At 41.1% G+C, this 20,661-nt stretch overlaps 3 protein-coding genes across 3 annotated transcripts; 1 reads left to right on the forward strand and 2 right to left on the reverse strand.

Annotated features, from left to right (window-relative positions):
- Positions 1 to 20: 20 nt before the first annotated feature.
- On the reverse strand, positions 21 to 7,339 carry polr3c (polymerase (RNA) III (DNA directed) polypeptide C). The gene is made up of 13 exons (XM_056379838.1): positions 7,207 to 7,339; positions 5,717 to 5,863; positions 4,945 to 5,209; positions 4,090 to 4,400; positions 3,896 to 4,000; positions 2,218 to 2,391; positions 2,056 to 2,107; positions 1,891 to 1,951; positions 1,593 to 1,743; positions 799 to 900; positions 656 to 705; positions 368 to 517; positions 21 to 247 (listed from the first exon to the last, which is right to left on the reverse strand). The coding sequence occupies exons 2-13, from the start codon at positions 5,861 to 5,863 to the stop codon at positions 163 to 165; spliced, it is 1,653 nt and encodes a 550-aa protein (XP_056235813.1). The 5' UTR covers positions 7,207 to 7,339; the 3' UTR covers positions 21 to 162.
- A 5-nt stretch (positions 7,340 to 7,344) lies between these two features.
- Positions 7,345 to 14,815, forward strand: rnf115a (ring finger protein 115a). Its single transcript, XM_056379841.1, has 9 exons — positions 7,345 to 7,501; positions 9,862 to 9,920; positions 10,208 to 10,262; positions 10,532 to 10,815; positions 10,979 to 11,047; positions 11,143 to 11,215; positions 11,305 to 11,398; positions 12,443 to 12,558; positions 13,519 to 14,815. Exons 1-9 carry the CDS (start codon positions 7,424 to 7,426, stop codon positions 13,636 to 13,638), a joined length of 948 nt encoding a protein of 315 aa, XP_056235816.1. The 5' UTR covers positions 7,345 to 7,423; the 3' UTR covers positions 13,639 to 14,815.
- Positions 14,816 to 14,913: 98 nt separating this feature from the next.
- On the reverse strand, positions 14,914 to 20,531 carry gba (glucosidase, beta, acid). The gene is made up of 12 exons (XM_056379839.1): positions 20,373 to 20,531; positions 20,135 to 20,212; positions 19,857 to 20,048; positions 19,624 to 19,770; positions 18,511 to 18,644; positions 18,257 to 18,429; positions 18,071 to 18,160; positions 17,822 to 17,969; positions 16,305 to 16,529; positions 15,686 to 15,849; positions 15,467 to 15,583; positions 14,914 to 15,386 (listed from the first exon to the last, which is right to left on the reverse strand). The coding sequence occupies exons 2-12, from the start codon at positions 20,205 to 20,207 to the stop codon at positions 15,281 to 15,283; spliced, it is 1,569 nt and encodes a 522-aa protein (XP_056235814.1). The 5' UTR covers positions 20,208 to 20,212; positions 20,373 to 20,531; the 3' UTR covers positions 14,914 to 15,280.
- Positions 20,532 to 20,661: the final 130 nt, after the last annotated feature.

The following is a 20,661-nucleotide window of genomic DNA, read 5'->3' on the forward strand; positions in this document are numbered from 1 at the left end:
TCATTTGATGATGCAAGCAGTAAAAACAAGCACTTTATTCCAAACTGAAAATTTCTAGCTATAAACTTTAAAGCAGTCGCATTTGACAGCATTCATACACAAAAAGTAAGGGCAAAATCTTCTTGAGTAAGATGGGTGAGTTGCAATGCTCATAAATCCGATTCAACCTGTGGATGTGGCAGTGGAGTTGACGTAGGACTCTAGAAGAAAGATGGTTTCATCTACCTGGTTCTCTGCTGAATCTAACCTGGAAGAAAAAAAATTTAAAAAATAGTGAAGAAAATAGTGCAAATGGTCACACTGCCAGATCACGGAGGTGACAGACATCTGTGTAAAAGAGAATTGTAGTTTTGTTTTGTGCTCCTACTTATTGATATGGACCCGTAAAGACTCCAGCTGTTGCTTTTCAGAAGCAGTGATCATCTCCTCAACCTCGGTCAGCTGTTCCGGCTCGGCCCCGCTGGCCTGCAGAGATGCCAGGATGGCCTCGATTCGCTGGGATTTCTCCAGCAGACGCCTGTCAATCAAACATGAAACCAAAAATAAGTGGCACGGTGTGTGAGCCGTACAACTTTTTAAAACCGCTCACGTTAAATTATCAGGCTGGCAAAGGCAGTGAGACACAGAAAACATGAGGATATAACGAGACACTCACTTGCTCTCTCTGGACTCGAACAGGCGTCTCTCTATGAGGTTGGCCACGGTCTGCACAGAGATAAATGTACACCACCGACAAGAAATCATTGAAGGCAGAAGCTTGTGTGAACTGAAGAGAATAACTTATGTTCATTGTTTTACCTTGTAGCAGTTCTGCAGCAGCATTCTTGCAGTTGGGAGTTGGTTGACGGTGTAAAGATAAAAGGTACGAGAGGGAGCAAAGTCAGGAGTCTTTGGGACTTCCTGAAGAATAAAAAAAAGTATATATAACAGTTATTCAGAGATGATGTGTAGGAAGATTAAATAAGCAGTGGCTGCTGCCTTTAATTTGATGACTCAAATCATCTTAGTGTGTCAGTTCCAAATGTCAGTCAGTCAGTGAAATAGACAGATGGCCACTTCTATTAAAGTCTCCCTGCATCATTGTTCACAGAACAACCAGCAATGAAAGATTAGGCTACAGTGTGGTTTTAAAATATCTCATTCATTTAGTGCATCTTAAACATGTGTGCCAAATAATTTTCAAAGTAGGTTTTTGGATCACATATTTTTTGGATTACTTCCTTCCAGGCAGCCACTCATGTTAATACACTACGAAAATTGACTTGAAGAGATGCCTCGTATATTTAAAGCCATCACAGCGCTCAGTATGTCCCCTTATTTTTTACCAAAGTAACAAATCATGTGTGGTAGCAGTTAAGAATGAGGATAGTTTTGGCAGCTTTTCCATGGTGTGTTCAAGTTCTTGTGGGAATGAAGGGAAAACGCATTCATCAATCCAAAACCTACTGTATGCTTTGGAAACAATCCACAACCCATCATCCTTTCTGATATCAAACTGCTGAATCAGAGACTGAGTTGGGTAACAGCTTGGTAGCAACAACTGAATGAAAAGAAAGGAACAGCGAAAGCATCTTAGCATGTCAAGCACATACCTGTAGCTGGACCAGGTTCTGTGAAAGCAGCGTGTAGAGCATGTCTTTAGCCTCCTTGGCTGGAATCATGGCAAAATCCTCCACCTGTTTCTGCTCCAGGTGACGTTTCCTTAGCAACAGACGGAAAATGCGTGCTGACCGGGAGCCAAATCTGATGACAGATTAAAAGTGAATAAACGAATGAGTTATTGATGACAGAATAATTTAAAACCTCAAACACACACACACACAGACCAACACACACACACACACACACACACACACACACACAGACACACAGACACACACACAGACCTACCTCTCCTGTACGACAGACTCAAGTGTGGCCCGCGCCAGATTGGCCAGTGCTCTGTGCAGATCTGAGAGATGAGTTAAGAAAAGCACCCACACCTTGTGTTTCATGAATTCAATGGTACAAACCAGTGTGGCAACTCATGAAATATGCTTAAATAAAAAAGGATACTGACAACATACATCCCTCCTCCGCTCTCACCAGCCTTCCCCACAAACTCCATCTACAAATAAAAAAGAGAAAAAAAGAAAAAAGAACAAGTGGATCTAAATAAAAGATTCTTGTGGATAAAAATGAAGAACACAAATGTAACGTGCCTTGCGGAGGTCATACCGGGTCATCCACCAGCAGAGTGAGGTACTGGTCTAAAATGGGCCTGGGGATGTTGTAGCTGCTCGGGAGCGAGCGAAAGATCTCATTGGCCGAGAGGGGCTTTGTGCAGGTGGCTGTGGGCGAAGTCGTCACCTCACTCATCCTCAGCATAGTCCTCACTATCTCACTGCTAGTCTGAGTTGTAAAAGGGAAAAGATTTAGAAAGATGATAAATCATCGCAATCACAAACAATCACAATACCAATTTAACCGCGTGTGGAAAAGAGCCATGCTCGGTGTTTAGATGTACTGCAGCTTGACCAAGACATTTTCTCCACTTCCTCAAGACTAAACTGATGGTTGAAGCATCTGTTCTTCCTTCCAGAATATATACCTCATCGAATTAAATTCACCACTCTGACTTGCAAAGGCCTGATCGACCCGATAAAACGCAGCAAGCTTTTACATTATTTACGGCGTCTTGGTGCTCATATAATTTATTTACAAGAAACCCACTTGAGAAATATAGGTAGTTGCAGGTTGAGGCGAGGTTGGATTGGACAGGTAAAGTATATTTCTCTGCCTCTTCCAGCAGATCAGGAGGGGTTGCTATTGTTTTACATATAAATCGATCCCTTCTCGTCCATGCTAAAACTGTCTCTGATTCTACTGGTAGAGTTATTATTACTGCTCGATCGATTTATGAAATTAATGTAATCCTGGCTCATGTATATGCTCCCAACTGGGATGATGAGGTTTTTTCCAATGTTACCGAATTAATCTTCACACCAGTTACTCTTGGGTGGAGATTTTAACTGCTGGTTGAATCCTTACTTGGATCGATCTCCCTCTGTCCCAAGCGCTCAGTCCAGATCTGCTAAAATAATTCAAACTTATATGGAGGAGTTTAATGTTGTTGAACCCTGGCAGTTCGTTTATCCTTCTAAAAAGGAATACTATTTTTTCCCCAAGTCCACTACACTTTCACACACATTGGTTTCTTTTTGGTGACAGACTGCTTGCATCTGTTTTCTGGTTGTAAATAAGATCCAATTGTTTTATCAGACCATGCCTGTTTCTGGGAATGTTTTTAAAAGTTAACAATACTCCAGATGTTACAGCTTCCTTACTGTGGGAAACCACGAAGGCGTTCATCAGGGGTGAGATAATCTCTTAGGAAAGAAAAACTTGTTCGGCTAGCACAACATATGTCTCGTTTAGATTCTCCTTATGCAATCTCTAAATCTCCAGAGATATATAAAGATACAATACACTACCGAGCTTTTACGTAATTCTCTGTCCAAATTTAAAGAACAGGGAGATGGAACAAGCAAATTATTGGTACATCAGTAGCATCAAATGTCGTCGTCTCAATTAATTCTGCAAATTAAGACTATTTCAAGTGTCCCGTCAGAGCCATTAGAAATCAACAAGACGGAATTTTATACTTCACTACATTCCTCTGAACTCAATTCTACTTTAACAGATTTTAATACTCTTTTTAATAAACTCAACATTCCTACTCTTGATCAAAATGTGGAAAGGGACCTGTAATGACCAATCAGAACAGTGGAACTTGAAGCTGTGGCTAGATCACTAAAAAGGGGTAAAAGCCCTGGAGCCCACGGTTTTTTTTAATTTTTTTTTTTTTAGAGTTGTTCTTAAAAATTAGTTTCAAGCCTCCGTGTGTAAACCTGACCTGGTCCAGTTTGTTGGCTACAGCGCTGATGATGGCCTGGTCTCTGAAGTGGAGATGGAACCTCTCAAAATTCACCTGCCAGTAAATCCCCTCATCACCATGTGTCTGAACAAAAGAGAGCCAGAGAGAATATGAAGGAGACAGAGAAAGAGATATACAACATGTAAGATAAAGGAGAGGGGAAAGAGATTCACCTCTAAATCTAACTTAGCCTTCTTTGCATTCCTTTGGTCCTCTCCATCTTCACTGGAGAGTAGGCGTTTGCCTCGCCCGATGAGTGTCATGTGTGGCACCTTGTAGCAGTCGGGGAAGCTCTCTGGTGTGGGCTGGGTGTTGCTAACAGGGGTAGCGGGGGTAGATGGGGCAGCTGGGGTAGCAGGGGTGGCTGGAGTGGAGCTCTCCTTTGTTCCAGGTCCCGCTTGCGGAGGACAGCGCTGAAGAAAATGAGTCTCCACCAGTTTGGAGAAGGCAGAAGACACCTCACTGTAATCCATGCTGCGCCCCTCTACAACAACAGGAAATACAAGGAGAACACCGCTGGGACCTTGCAAACAGTGACTTTCCATCATTACATCCAGCACAAATCCAAACATTGAATCATTGCCTTAATCGACAGTTGCTCGCAAGGCCACAAGTTGCTCTAAAGAAACTCCAACTCTAAAGAAGTCATGGGAAAAATGCAACTAAATTTTGTTTCAGCTTTTAAATTTTACATGAATCACCCCTAGGGGATAAATAAAGTATCTATCAATTTATCTATATCTTTAAGTTTCAATATTCAAAATCCCCTCTCATATGGTGGTGATTTGGAGGACCTAGATTCTAAGATTTAAAAAGAACTATATTTTTGGGGAGTTGTTTTGTTGATTGACAGGTGTCGTGGCCTAATGCAGTCATCCACAGTGGCTGCCATTTGCTTGTTCTGCCTTGTTTCCACCAAGGCTTTCCACCCTATTGACCAAATTTGGACTCATGGATACCATGAGTCATTAACCAAATTCAGGTTTCAAAACATTCCATTCACTGTCATCAGACATCAAGATACAGACCCTCCATGTTCTGCGTGAGGCGGTCGGCGACCGTCTTAACAGTGCTGCTCATGGTCATGTGACCTCTCTGTAGTAACTCCTCTATGATTAGCTCTCCGGTGTCACCGTACAGTGTCTTGGCCGTGTAGATGTAGCGTGGGTAACGCAGAATTCTCAGTATTCGATCACAGCTGGTCTGATACTCTGTGGGACTCCCAGGTCCTTTACGACCTGCGCTGAACACACAGGTCCCATGCTGCACAAGCACACACAGAGACTTCTTTACCTGCATTGAGACAGAACGAATGACTCTCTTTACAAGCACACAAACAATTCACTTATCAAATTAAAACAGAAAATGTATTTGCATATTGGACGTAATGTATTAGCATGTATTGATCTACTCGTATTGCTTCAAGAATCCCATTAAAACATCAGTGTTGTCGGTGATCAGATTTTCCTGTAATAAAAGACTGACCTTAGCTAAGGTTATGACCTTGTAATCAGGTTTCTGGAGCAGTAACTGACTGTCAGGTAAAAAGATTTTGCATTTAAACAAATGATGCAAAAAAAACAACTATTGCACTACTGCTGCAGAATAATCAGGTAACTACAGTGCATGTAAACACACTGATATTACATCCAGCATGGATCGATCAACCGCCAACGTCACCTCGAAGGGTGAACTGCTAAACAATTTATATAATACTAAATATATAAAGCATAATAATGTTTCCATGGTCTGACGTGGGGATGGTAAAAACATAAGAGACAGTAAAAATAGGAGCGGTACCAGGTCCAGAGAGATGCCAGTCTCATGAATAATTGTTCTTAAATTCTGTGCTCCACTTCTGAGCAGGTGTGTTCCCAATTTTGCAACCACTTCTCCAAAGTGCTCCCGCAGCAGCAGACCGCACAGACGCACTTCCTGGGCAGTCATCTGCACACACACACACACACACACACACACACACATACATACACACACACACACACACAACACACACACACACACACACACACACACACACACACACAGAAACACACAAACGATTATATGGCTCATGTTTATGCTCACTACAAGTTTTACAAACAAATGTTCAGCACCTGTATCAACACAATAATCAATATAACACAGCTGTGCTTTTAATATGCAGTATATGTAGTGTGGGCTTAGGCTGACTGGTCAACCTTTCCAGAACACCTGAATTTAATAAAGCACCAATTAAAAGCATTGTTAGGACCAGAGAGTGTGCCAGTTAAAGGGTCACTCACTGAATGGTAAGATTTTTAAAAGTGAAATGTATTTAATTTTATTATGTTCGAGGAGGGCTATTGTTGCTATATGAAAAACACTGGTTACTATGTTCATATATGAAAAAAAATAGATCATCTTGGCCTCTGCTGTTTTGATTTTGACCTTTCTTTTGTTAATACATATATTTTAAGAGTCCCCTAACCCGAATTGAACTGCTATAGACGGGAAATGCCTGGTGCCCTGTTTTAGATGTTAAAATTCTTATCCATCATGCAATAGCGCCAGGGAGACTTCTGATCTGTCCAAAATTCAGTCTGCAGCATGACAACAAGCCCAAACATACAACCAGAGACATTAAGAATTGTCCTAAGAGACAAGAAGAACAAGGACTCCTGTAAGAGATGCTCTGGCCTCCACAGACCCCTGACCTCAACATCATGGAGTCCGTCTGGGATTACATGAAGAGATATTAGACACTGAGACAGTCTAAATCCACAGAAGCACTTCAGCAAGTTCTCCAAGATGCTTGCAAAAACACAGCTGCTGACTATCTTGAAAAACTGTGCACTTAGGACAAATGGTGCTGTTTTAAAGGCAAAGGGTGCTCACAATAAATATTGATTTGATTTAGGTTGTTTTTTTTCTGTTTACAGCACTTCTTTATGAAGTTTTCTGGTCATGTCATTATTTTTGAAAGCATCCTCACTTGACTGTTAGTGCCTAAAACTTATTTAATGTATTTATAAGTATAGTTCAGAAACTTGTGCTTCGCAGTGTAGGTATGTAAATGACAGGGCTTGTCATAGAATAAGTGACAGTATAAACAGAAGTCTACACACAACAAACAGCAACAAACAGTTTGACTGTTTTAAAAGAATAAAATTCCAGTTAGATTATTTTTAGCTTCGCTTAGAAATGAACGAAATGATACTGACCAGACAAGCCAAACACTTTAGCTAATGGCTAATACAATTTAAGATAATGTAATCCAAAACGTCTAATGCTTCACTAATATTTTTACAAACCTTTCTGGACAGAGGCAATCGTCGTTTTCAAGCATCCCACAAACTACAGCTTGAACACATGCGGGTTCTCGTTGTCAACACATGAACACTTCCGCTCTACGGCTCCACTCACTCGGGTTTGCCCGGCGGAGGCGCGGTGCATGCCGGGCTGGAGGCGGACAGCTGTCCTCCGTTTGTGGAGGACCGACGTCAGTGTTTGTGTGCTGGTCTGGGGAAGATGGCGGAGGCTGCGGCTGTTCCCCCGCATCGATTTTTCTGTCACTGTTGTAAAGGAGAAGTAAACCCCAAACTCCCGGTAAGGCAGACGATTTTCTCTCTTTATCTATCACACTCTCTTGTGTAATACGTGTAGTTGACAAGTCAGTCTTTGTCCAAAATACCGTTTGTTTCGCTTGGTTGCTACAGCTAAACCTTAGCTAGCCTGTTAGCAGTTAGCGGCGTTTGTTGTTGTTAACTCACTAAATAAACTCGTGACACTCGCAGATGTCTTCGTCAAAAATAAGACATCGAAAGCAAATATCGACAGGTTTAATTAGATTACATGTTTAAGACAGTTTTGCCATAAAACTCGACACTTGACATCAGCTTGTTGTGTTATGCACAAAACAACACTAACAGCTGAGAGAAAGGTCTCTGTTATTACTTTGTAAATTTAATTTTACATCTTACTGTATTATTAGTTGGATGATATTAGGCTATCTTCATTTTCAGGAGTTGTTTCTGGTAAAACACACTTGACAGGAGGAGTAGGGGAATTTTTAAGAACACAGATATGTTTAGTTTCAGTTTTAAAGTTAAAAGTGAGACCAATATAATGTCTGGACGTTGACGTGACCTATTATTTCTACAGACTTTTATTAATTTCTGGATGTTTTAAACTATTTCACATTTACTTTCATTTGCCAGTTTGTCAGGTACACCTAGCTAAAACTAATCTAGTCTTAAAACAACAGCCCTGCAGTAAATCCCAGATTCATGTAGGTTATAATCTTTAGGCACCTCTGTTTTAGAGAGGTATTGAGTCAACTTTGTGGTCATTTTGGAAGCTGTTGTTTGTGGTGCTGTATGATTGTATTGACTTGTACTGACTAGAGCTGAAATGATTAGTTGATTAATCGGCTACTGACTTGTCAGAAAATTAATCAGCTACAAGTTTAATAAGTGATTAATTATTTAAGCTTAAATGTAAGATTTCTTTCCATTTCAAACATTTCACAAGTGAGGATTTTCTGGTTCTCATACACTTGCACAATAGTTAACCTTATATCTTTGGTTTTCATCTGATACGGCAACTTGTATTTTAGGAGACTGTGATAAACATTTAAAAAAAAAATTATTTATATTGGCTAAATGATTTATCCATTAAAAAATTAAGTGACTGGCAGAACCAAAAATGAAAATAAGCATTAATAGCTGCCTACATCCTCAGAGGTTATATATTTAGTCTGCAATGATTGATATGAATATGGTATACAAAATATACCTAAAAAACTGTATGTATGTCAAGTGTATATTGCATTGCCCATATGGCTTGCAGTCATTGTGTCTGTCAGTCAGTCCACCAGAGGATCTTGTTGACTGCAGACTGAATCTTTATTTTTATGATATGGTTGAGGGTAATTCCTGCCTGCACTGTCATGGACTCTAAACAGGCCTGCTTGTCTCAGGCACACTCAATCCTGTGGCATGTCTTCACTGAGCCAACTGACTGCAACACCCGAGTTTATCACTTCACACTTCTATAGTATATCCAATGGACCATCTCTCAGTCATGTGTCCTTTTATACAACAGATGATATAACCTCTGAGCAAATGACATACGATTGACATGAGCTGTTTTTACTTATGGCAGAGTTTTTCAACCAGTTTTGTTTGCAACTCTGGTTTCAGAGCCACAGAGTTTTGTAAATCAATCAAATAGAAGGTATTAAATTGCCATATGAGTTTGAAAATGGTATTAATATGTATTCTGTTTTCAAAAGCACTCAGTCAGCTCCAAATAGAATATAATACAAATATATAATAAAATATGAGAGGCTGTAATTTTCTGACCTACTTTTTTCATTAACACACTATAAAACAAATATATCAGTCTAAACTCTGTCTGTATAGTAAATGACCCCAGGTGAGAAACTCAGGCTTACGGTGAATGGACAACATATGATCCAGTTGTACCAGGTGGCAGTGGAGTGTTTTCCTCATTGTGTTACAGCGGGTTCTAAAACACAGCACACTTTAGGTGTGGTTGGCAGACCAGCTTTACCTCCTGGGTTACATTCATAAAACACAGGCAGTCATACAAATCTGGCTGATATTATCCTCTCAAAGACAAATTGTCAAAGTGTTCTTTTGTTGACAAAGCCAGTCAGCACAAGGGGGGCTGGGTGTATATGGAAGAATATTTTCCAGACATTACATCAGACAAAACTTTTCTCATGTGTAAAACAAATATATCAACCTTGATGATTTTTGTTGTTCTTTTAACTGCAATTTTATTGTAATTACTAATTTGAGAAATTTGGGAGAATTTCCTGCTTTTCACTACTTTATATCATTGTCAACTGGATGGCTTCAGGTTCAAGACATACGAATATGTGAGCCTGGTTTCTAGGGCATTCCAGGGAATGACTCAGTCTTTGTTGTTATTCTTTCCAGGAGTACATCTGTCCAAGATGTGATTCAGGGTTCATAGAGGAAGTAACAGAAGACTCCAGGTAACACGTAACACTTGTATTATTCTTATCTACTGTACATCTCGTCTGTAGACAGCATGAGATGTTAAGGCCTGTTAGTGTTTGTCTGGAACAAAAGCATGCTGAGGGACCTTTAAATGTTTTCTTCATCTTATTTACAAAGAACCTACATGTTATGCTGTTGAAGTTTGAGGGCTCACTGTGCAGTTTTGTCCCAGGCCAACACTCAACTTGAACATGTGTGTAGGGTTTAGTGAATGTTGCTAATATTGTGTCTTTTGTCCCCTTGTTTCCACTGTTTCCCTCAGTCTCCTAGAGGGTGGCGCTAACGGGATAGATGACACAGCCGCACAGTTTGCAGAGGTACGAGTTGATCTGAGGGATTCTGGGGGGAACAGGGTGGGGAAGGGGGCAAAGAGGATTGATTTTTAATCATTTGATGTGTTTTGATTATTTCTTCCCCTCCCTTCTCCTTTTACCTTTCCTTTGGCCCTTTAATTTGCTTTTGCATTCTCTCATATCCCATTTTGCTCCCTGCTTTCCCTTTCCTAATCCCACTTTTTATCTAAAAATCCTTTTTTCTTCCAACGGCCTCCTGTTTCCTCCTCTGTCATATCCCAACATCCCTGTAGCTATGGCACCTATTGTTACTGGAGCGGCCATTTACAACAGACAGTGACACCCCTGACTCAGAACCTCGGCTCCCTGGAGGACGCCTGGGAAGTCTCAGCGATCTGGGGGGGTTAGGAGGGGGACCAATTGGGGGGTCAGTCCCAGCAGGCCTAGGGGGACCCATGGGGGGTCTACTAGGAGCTGGAGAACATTGGGGGCCAGGACGCCCCCCTCGCCTGCACAGCCAGAGGAGATACCGGTCCAGAGGCAGCAGCAGGCCAGACCGCTCGCCTGCTGTGGAAGGGTGAGTAACTGTCTTCTGTTTTCATCACCATCCTCTTGGCTCTCTTGTCTGCCTTGCATACACCCACTTATAATAATGACTGTGCTATTTATGCTGTTACAATCCTAACTGTTCTTATTTTTGGCAATGCCATTAAGTGTTGAGTATTTTCTCTGTACGATAGGATTGTGCAACAGTTTCTTGCTGGCCTCTTTGCCAACTCTGGAGTCCCTGGCTCACCTCCGCTCTCATGGTAAGATGACATTAGAGTAGTTCCTCAGTGGTACTGCCAGTGTCACACTCTTATGGCTATTTCTTATCAGCTTGAGTCATCTGTGTTTTTTTCAGGACGGGGATGCTGCACTCTAACCCAGGGGATTACGCCTGGGGACAGGGAGGGTTAGACGCCGTGATAACGCAGGTAAACCAAACTTAATATAGCTTCTTACCAACTTTGTGTTTTAGTAACCTTTTAATTTCTCTTCAGTTTACAAGTGTGTGTGTGTGTAGTTACTAGGTCAGCTGGAAAACACAGGACCTCCTCCAGCAGAGAAAGAGAAGATCTCTTCTCTCCCAACTGTCAATATCTCTCAGGAACAAGCAGGTCAGACACTCTTCGTAGTTTTTCTCTAAATTTATCTGTGCAGGTGTTGTTTGTTGTGCATCCTTAACTAAAAATTTCAGCATTTCTTGCAGCTGGAGCTGGACAAGAGCTAAATACAAACCTGGAGCTAGTTGTAAAGAGTTGTAAAGTCTTTGCGTAAAGAGGTGGCTAGTTTTGAAGTAGAAAATAAAATTGGGTTGCACCACTAAAAAGCTGTCTTACCTGTTAAAGCTGTTAGCGCTATATGCTGTTTAGTCACAAAGCAATCAGCAGTTGAGACAGAAGTCACTGCAGTATGATAAGTTTTAACATAAAAATATCCAGAAATAACACTTTCAAGGGGCAAAGCAATAAACACCAGTCCTCTGTAAATTAGGTATTATTTTGTTTAGTTGTATATGAATACATGGGGACATATCCTCATCTATCCCCTGTAAAAAAAAAAAAGGCTAATAACACATTTGTCATAATGTAAATACATGCTGTCTGTTTAGCATTCAGATAGAGCATGAACAGGCACTTGTGTTATATGCTGTTGCCACCTGCCAAGAGAAGCCTCTGAAAGTGTGTCTGTTTGGGACGAGATGTTCATTAACCTTGAGAGTATCCGTTTGTTACATAAATTACATCTTTTTGCTCACTGGTCTTTCACTGCCAGTGTTTTTTTTCCTCCCAGTCCTGTTTTGGAACTGTTCCTCTTGACTTCCTCTTCTGTATATGCTGTCCCGTTTTACCACTGAGCTGTAACAGTGTGGTTAGCTATGGAGCTGAGCTTTTGCAGGCCTGCTGATAACTGACTTATTGGGATAATGGTCTGTGTGCTTTTTTCAGGCTTTTGTCTCAGTGTTTTTAGTCAGTAGTCAGACCATCCTCAGTACCCTTGTATAGTTTTAAATCCCTGTTTAGAAATATGATGATGCAAACTTGTTTTGATTGTAATGATTTGATGGATGTCCCCTTGAGACAGTGACTGATGATTACCACCAGAAATCATTGAATGATTAAAGAACAAACAGACAAACAGGTCTATCCTTTCTCCTTTAGACTGCTGTATGGAATGTCCGGTGTGCAAAGAGGATTTCTCTGTTGGAGAGCCGGTCAGACAGCTACCCTGTAACCACTTCTTTCATTCAGACTGTATAGTACCATGGCTGGAAATGGTGAGTCACTACAAAGAAATCAGAACTTAATAGAATGAACTCATGAGCTGGATCCTTATTGACATGTAGTGGCGTACAGTATATGAAATATTTACAGTGCTCATGATGGTATTAAGACCTAAAGCGAATTTGAACACATGCTTTGGCTACTTGGTAATCCGCATAGAGGGTGAGCCTGGCAATAGTCTATATTTCTGTTCTTGTCAACAAATCCAATAAAAAGACCAAAACCAACAATTTATTAATCCCACGTCCTGTCTATGACACTGAAGACATAAATCTTAAGTAATGCCTCATAAATAAATTATTTTCATTTAACAACAGCTGGGTGCTGCAGTTTTTAGCAAATCTTACTCAAAGTGGGGTAGCAGTGCATTGTGGATTTTAATGGAGACTATTTTCAGTTGCGGATTCATTTGGTGCCCAAATGAGTATTTACAGCAGCAGGACCATGCATGTGGGATGAACTCAAAATAAACATTTCCCTTGTTTATGGTGATGAAGGAACATGTCGTCCAGTGTGGCGGTGCGGCTATGACACATAGGAATAAGATGTGCCAGGCTTTGGCCTTGTTAGTTAGTTGGATCCATCCATTGTTGGTTTGAGTCCTCTCATGAAATTTATCAACAGTGAGAAAATGTGTAGAATATTACCAGCCCAACCCTTAGAATTGCTTCCAATAGAGAAATATTTGATAGATTATACATGTTCAGATTATGTTTAATCAATAAAACATTTGTTTAATTCTAAATCCAGGATTAGTTTACCCATGCTGAACTTGCCCTGCGCCGCTAGTCCTTTGACATTGGCTGATGTATATTTGACTGAGCAGACAGGAAGATCACGCAACCAAATTATCTTGGAAAACAGGACTAAAATAGGGAGCCCACTTGTTAAAACACTTGTGAGAAAACTGCCCAAAGCTAATGTAATGTACATTCTGTTCTGTGGCCACGCAGCATGACACATGTCCAGTGTGTAGGAAGAGTTTGAATGGAGAAGACAGCAGCAGCGAGCCCCCATCACAGTCCCCCTCCCTCTCTATGGACCCTCGCACACAGGAGAGATGGTCCTTCTGAGACACCCACCTGTCTCATCCCTTGGTTCTCCACGCCTACATTCTACAACACACCGAGAAGACAAAAACGCTTCTCACTTTCCGCTCTTCATCTCTGTTGCAGTCATAATCATCTCAGTCTGATTTTTTTTTCTTTTGTATTTTTATTTTCTATTTCAATGCCTTTCTCCTCAACCATGTACACAGTTACCTGAACAGACGTCTTAACAGTCCATTGAGGTCTGCTAGATCTTTTTTTTTTTGCCTAATAACAAACCAGCCTAGATTGATGATGATCAAGCCCATGTCTTCTGTACTTCCACCTCACCAGCAAACTCCTTTTCCATCTTTCTTGAAACGCACTGTTGAAATACACTCTTGTGGGGAAATGCCAGACTTTATATCAAATACCATTCCCTCTTTACTCACCCGATGATTCGCTGAAACCTGCAACTGAGCCCTGTACGGCATATGGGAATACAGTAGGGGTTAATTTCACTTTTGGCATTTACAGAGCCTGGACCCAACAACATGAACACCTATAGCCCTGCAATAAATGTTCTGTTTATGAAGGCTTTAATGTAACATTTTTGTTGAGATTGTGTCAGGAAGACATTGATTGAACTGTGGTTATTTATTCTGGTGGTGTTTAATTGGATCACATTGTAAGGGTGTTAAAGTTATTGTGTCCATCCTCTGTAGTGCTGCTATTCAGCAAAGAACACAGGAGTATTTTATAGGAATCATGTTGAGTCGCTGCTGTTTAATGGCAACAAATGGAAGCTTTGACATCAAATGAAAGCAAGGGATTCCTCACATCTTTCGGGACACTTCTACATCTGAAAAGAATAATCACAAACGTTGTACCAGTAAGGGAATGAAATAAAAAATCTACAGCGCTCAGCCCATCATTTAATGCTTTATGATAATGATTTCACCATATTCCTTCTGGTGTATATATTATAAACAGATGGCACCCCTCTGTCATTTTATTCCTCTGTTTATGACCGTCTTTTGTTTCACATTTTTATCACATTTTTTTGATGTAAATAATTTTAGTCCCAACTACCTACGGTTTGCAAAGGAAAAAAAACATTGAGAATGGAGACACAAATGTGAAATACCTGGTTATTGAAACTGTATATTATATATATGAAAAAAAATGTCTGAGGTATTAATAAATTGACAAAAAAAACTGTCATAGTTTCATTTTCATTGCTCACAATCCTGTTTATACACATCATCTTATATCCTCTGCACCAAAAGATACATAAAACATTAGACATGTGACATGGGATATTTTAGAAGAATGTGTGGTTTATTTAAAATTCAAAAAATTAAATAGCAACAAAAGAAGGCATATACAAGCTCTGTACATTATTTATATGATTTCTTCTGAGATTTGACATGGTGAGGACACAAAGCGTCTTATTAGCTGGAAATCACAAGGCACACTTGAGCATAGGTAATTCTGGTGAGTTGATACATTCATTGCTTCCAGGTACCATCCCTGATAAGAACTGGTGCACAAGAAAAGGCATATTAAGATTTTGGCTGCCTGTTAAATGAGTCAATGTTATTTTAAGTGACCAACGAAATCAATCTGTGCTATGCTGAAAAGCAGGGCAGGTGGTAGAAATATACCTATACCCTCGCATTTATGGTCAGTGTGTGTTCCAAGCAAGTGTGAGCAATGAATGAGCCGGAGCAGTGGAGGTGATGTAGCCCACAGCCGGATCCCAGACTTCAAACTGGATCACTGATGATGACCTACAAAACAAACATGCACCCACAGTTCAGCACAATCCATTATCGCTTACACATATTCAAACAGATTTAAAGTAAAGTACCTGTTGAGCACGATGAGCACTACTGAGCCATCTGGTCTGACGAAGGCGGTGTATTCCAGGTTTGTTTTCCGACTGGCAGACACCCCCACTCTCCGAGACCCCTCCCACAGGAATTTACTGTGTAAAAAGGAGATTTATGTGGTTCTCCTTGGACTGACACCTTGTGACGACGGAACAGGTGAAACACGACATACAGTGTGAACAAACATCATGTACTACCTGAAATGGGCCATGCTATAGAAAGATGGCTGCTTGTAGAAGATGTCGCGCTTTGCGTCCACTATAACAGGACTGTCCACAAAGTTTTTAACCCAGTTTGGTCCACCAGTCTGGTCCAATGCCAGGTTCCAGTCAGTCCAGCCAACCACATAGTGATTTAAGTCCTGCCATGGAGAAAACAGCCACAGCTTAGTATCTAGTCTGTGCTGTGTAACTTTGAAGTGAGATGTGTTGTTCTGTTTAAATTAATCCATCAGACTGAAGCCTGGTGTTTTGTTTATATGTGACAAGGACATCGCATCTACATAAACAAATCCCTCCTGATTCTCAAGACGTCTAGAGGCTGAATGCACCCGTGCAAAATGGATAGAATGGATGGAGTCCAATTTCCTTTGAGAATACAGAAGAAACAAGACACCAGTTCCAGCTTGCTTTGATGGCCTGCAGGCAGTTTCTGAAGAGTATGTGCAGCAGAGTGCAACTTGTAAACCTGCACTGCAGCATCAGGGTAGGTGACTCACCTTTCTGGAACAACTCACAGCTTGTCAAATCTCACATCTGTTACCGTGGATCTGACTGAACAAGCAGAACCCTCATGCATAAGATAAGATGATCATACCTCTATAATGTCATGTGCGTACTGTTCAGCCCTGTCCCAGCTCCCCAGCTTCACCCCTCTGTCTAGTGGGCTCCACCCAGCACAGGCCTCCGTGCCAAACAGGTAATACTCCGGATAGAGATGATGCGTGACTCCCAGGCTTATCCCAGCTGGGACAAGGCGGTCCATGTACCAGTGAACTGCCACACCGTGAATATACCTTCCTGCATGAACATCATTTAGGACCTGCAGGGACAAGGGAAGGAAAAGGCTTGAGTGAAAACTAAATTTCCACATCTAACGCAGGCAAAAAAGGGCACCAATGTCCTTTTTAATGATATGGGTTGTGGCTCAGGAGGTTGTCCGCTAATCACAAGGTCAGAATGTTGAAGTGTCCTTGGGCAAGATACTTCAGTATATAGGCGTGATGTACAGTATGTGTGTGCAAATGGTGGTGACATGTACTGTAAAGCCCTTTGAGTGGTCTCAAAGACTAGAAAAGCATTATGTAAGTGCAGCCCATTCACCATTTATTTATTGAAAAGTCTTAAAAAGGTCTCATAAGTTATTAAAAACTCCTACATTTCATTTACAACAATCCTACATATTTTCTCTTCACTTCTGTAGACAGTAATATTAGTTGAAAACATATTTGCATCTTATTGTGGGCTATCACCTTTACAGACCAATAAACTAAAAGTGAGTTTGTTTCAACTGTGGATTATTCATGCGGGATGCTTTTTAAAAAAATACATTTTATGTTTCAGTCAGCACCATTGGAGCTGCAGCAAACACTATCACTACTGCTAGCTGCAGTAGCTAGGAAGCTTATCATCTCATAATGAGCAAGAGCGGATTTTGGCAAAAGCTTAAATTAAATTTATCCTTTTTATCCAGGTCGCATTAATATAACTGATTATATCATTAGGAATTATTGTTATATACCGCTGGGAAGTTCAGTGGTATAATAATAAATAATCTTAGGCTGAATTGCTCCTACTGGTTTTCCGTCATACTTTCATCCTTTGGGTGGTATGACTGTGAAACGAGGTATTAAATTGTGCGGTAATAAAACGGTTTGAAAAAAAGCCTTAAATTTAACTTGGCAAACTCTGTAGACATCTGTTTTGTAGACAGAGCCTTGTTTAATCTTTTGTCCCGTCTCTTGTGGAATGGTTTAGGATGTTTCCTCCCTAGATTATTTCCTTCTGACAACGATTTCGATCCCAAAGATGTGGGACAGGAAGATGTAAAGGCTCCTTTATTCCCACAGCTGTGTCACCGCAGAGTGAATGGTAGCTAACAACACTTATTTTACATTTCCCCCAGCATTCAAACACTGTTACCTTACCTTAAATCCTCTATACTTTGTTGAACATAAAGTAGTTATGATCTTAAGATGTTATCTTTTATCAAGTTCTGCTGTTATATGAATTCTTTACTGAAGAGTTCTGATTTGTTTTCTGCAACACCAGTGTAGCCCCAGGTATAATAAAGTTTAGTATGGCCTCTCCCACTACTTCTGTCCTTGGACTCACCACTTTGGCCCAGTGAGGCAGCAGCAGGCGGTTGTCATCCAGTATGAGGATGTGAGTGTGTGGGTATGATGAAGCATGCAGAGCAGGGCCCAGGTCCAGAGCCACCCAGTCCCGCTGCTCCTCAGGCGTGAAGCCCAGAGCCTGGAAACTGCAGTGAGACAAAGACACTTCTCAGTCTGTTGTGAAGCCATGAGGATGGTTAATACTGTTTCGTATTAAATTCAGTTGCAAAATGAATTGAGGAGAGACCTGTAGTTTGTCAACTGTCCTGCAGAGGGCTCGTTCCCTGTGGTCAAAGCCCAGAAGGTCAAGTTATATTTAGCATATTCCTCAAGGAATCTGAGAGGAAAGATTAAAGCAACCATCAGAATAAATTTCCCTTGTATCAAACATTACCAATGTGTGACATCACATTAAGGCAATGCCATATGTCACCTGATATAGTACTGAGCCCATGTTTTATGCTCTTTGCCACCAGGATGGCCATTCAGGAAGCCCTTTCCTATCAGTGCACCATTAGTTTTCATCCAGGCGGGGGCGCTCCAGGCGCTAGCCAGCAGGGACAGGGGGTGAGGAGACAAGGCCTGAGCACGCTGCAGGAGAGGGATCTGAGGAGAAGAAGCAGAGGTGAGATGAGAGTGGAAGGACTGATAGACGCATGTGTGTGAGACAAAGTAAGAGAAAGAAACCTTCATGTTGATGTCTTCATGGGCCAGAGTGAAGTTGTCCAGGTTGTAGTCTCCAGGTGTGTCAGCGTAGGTGTACAGACGGGTGGAGAAGTCACAGCTGGCCATGGGGACTCGCACCACGCTGTAGCCGATACCTGCCAGAGACACAGCAGCAGTAACAAATAAGGCTGGGTGATCAATATGGGTGTCCTTTTGTTTCTGTACACAGATACAGTATGTTGCTGTGTGTGTTTTATAATTCATAAAAACATATTTCTGTTTTAAACTTTACTTTAACCCCCACTATTTAGCAATTATAACAATAAGTTCATTAATGGATATTATCACTTTGTAATATAGTTGTAAGCCGATGTAAGTGTTGCATTTGTCAACAACTATAACGCCTCCTGTGGGCCGCCGTTAATGGAGGCTACAGAAACAGTAATGACGTGAAATGTTTTAAATCATTATTGTAGGTAATTACTGTACATTAACACACTTTATATCTGCTTACAACGACATTATAGTGTCTTACAAACCATTTATATTATTCTATAGAGCTTATGCTAAGTAGGGAGGTTTAAAATAAAATCTTACCCAGAATTGGATATTGAAGCTTTTGTTCTACACATTTTCATGAGAGTTTGGTCTCATGAAAAGGGAGAAAACAGTGGAACAGCTCATTACTCTGAACATTAGTTTGAATATTTTCTAAGTGATTCTTCATACATTATGGTGATATGTTAAAAAAAAAAAAGCGTTACTGAAACCATGATAATGTTGTAAACAATATTGCCCTAATAACGATCGATTGTTGCTTATACTGGACAATGTGGATTCTTATAATGATTATGATGATGATGATGATGTGTCACCCGAATAAGCTACATATAGACACTGTGCGAAATGTAATTTATGTTGTAAGTTATGTTGAGTTGTTGCTTTGTGTCAAACACTGATTTCTACATGTTCATATATGAAAAATGCACAAGCAAGAATAATACATTTTGTATCTAATTCCTGAATATACCTGGGAAGAACATGAACATCACGCTTCTCTGGTGCATTACCGTGGTATTACAGGCAGCTACCAGTGGAAATAAGTGGCCACATACGTTTGCCTGTCTAGTGTACCTTCACTGGAGAAATACTGTCGTAGCAGCTGGTCCTGTGCACCAGCAGACAGGGACAGGATGTTGATGGCTGCTGCGTCTGTCATAGCTCCTCCAAATCCCCTGATCTTCTGGTACTTCTGGTAGTGAACGATAGTCAACCTGAGGCCTGACAGAGACACATAAACAGGAGAGATACTCTGTACCTGCTCCAACGCCACTGACAGCACAGTAAAAGCGCACTGCATCACTCACCTGCCTCCGTGCTGTTCACCTGGACCTGACCCTGGCCTCGCTGTAGTCTGCTGCCCGCCATGCTGCTCAGGTAGGAGGAGTACTGACCCAGTGGAGGCAGGGTTACGGACCCAACACTGTCACAGTATGTTGAATTACACTCACACACCACTGAGTCATGGCCAAAGTTTCTGGCAACACATTTATTGCTTTCTGGGAGGAGAAGAGGGTATTGTTATTTTTCTGTCACACACTGAACTGGTGAAGAAAGTCATAGTAATAGTATTGTGTTGTGTTACCTGTTGAGAGGGTCACTTGTGCTGTGAGGAAAACAAGAGCCAAAAGCACAGCTACTGGCAACGACAGCGCCATTTTATCTGGAAACAAAGTAGATCCAGGTGACATTGAACTAAACACGGGTTAAATCTGCGTCAAACAGCAAAACACAAATTAACAATGACCCAGCTGCTGTGTTTATTTAGCTGACACACACACATTTCATTGTCTTTCAGAGCACTTCACAGCAGATTAACTCACCTCAGAGGGGCCTGACAGAAACTCTGGCATGCCCTGTGAGGTAATTCAAATATCTACACTCCACCGTCACCTCACGTTCGTCCGGTCTGCCATACCGGAGACCGCTTCCCCGTTAAGTTTGTTGCGGCGAGGAAATGGACTTCTGGCAGCAGTCATGTGATTTTGTAAACTGTCACGTGAACACCCATGCAACAATCTGTCCCTGCAGCCAGGTGGCGCCGTACCTACAAATAGGTCATAGAAAAAAATATATATATACTTTATTGACTTTTTGGACTATTCTGATGTT

Source organism: Seriola aureovittata, chromosome 7, assembly GCF_021018895.1.
Source record: "Seriola aureovittata isolate HTS-2021-v1 ecotype China chromosome 7, ASM2101889v1, whole genome shotgun sequence".
Taxonomy (NCBI): Eukaryota; Metazoa; Chordata; class Actinopteri; order Carangiformes; family Carangidae; genus Seriola; species Seriola aureovittata.

Coding starts and splice junctions, on each gene's coding strand:
- gba (XM_056379839.1), bottom strand. CDS start 20,207: ATGGCGCTGTCGTTGCCAGTAGCTGTGCTTTTGGCTCTTGTTTTCCTC. Junction 19,771..19,856: donor GGTGAACAGCACGGAGGCAG/GTGAGTGATGCA, acceptor TGTCTCTGTCAG/GCCTCAGGTTGACTATCGTT. Junction 16,530..17,821: donor TGCCTCACTGGGCCAAAGTG/GTGAGTCCAAGG, acceptor TTGTCCCTGCAG/GTCCTAAATGATGTTCATGC.
- rnf115a (XM_056379841.1), top strand. CDS start 7,424: ATGGCGGAGGCTGCGGCTGTTCCCCCGCATCGATTTTTCTGTCACTGT. Junction 11,048..11,142: donor GGCTCACCTCCGCTCTCATG/GTAAGATGACAT, acceptor TGTTTTTTTCAG/GACGGGGATGCTGCACTCTA. Junction 11,399..12,442: donor TATCTCTCAGGAACAAGCAG/GTCAGACACTCT, acceptor TTTCTCCTTTAG/ACTGCTGTATGGAATGTCCG.
- polr3c (XM_056379838.1), bottom strand. CDS start 5,863: ATGACTGCCCAGGAAGTGCGTCTGTGCGGTCTGCTGCTGCGGGAGCAC. Junction 1,952..2,055: donor AGGAGGGATGTATGTTGTCA/GTATCCTTTTTT, acceptor CTCATCTCTCAG/ATCTGCACAGAGCACTGGCC. Junction 706..798: donor TGCTGCAGAACTGCTACAAG/GTAAAACAATGA, acceptor ATCTCTGTGCAG/ACCGTGGCCAACCTCATAGA.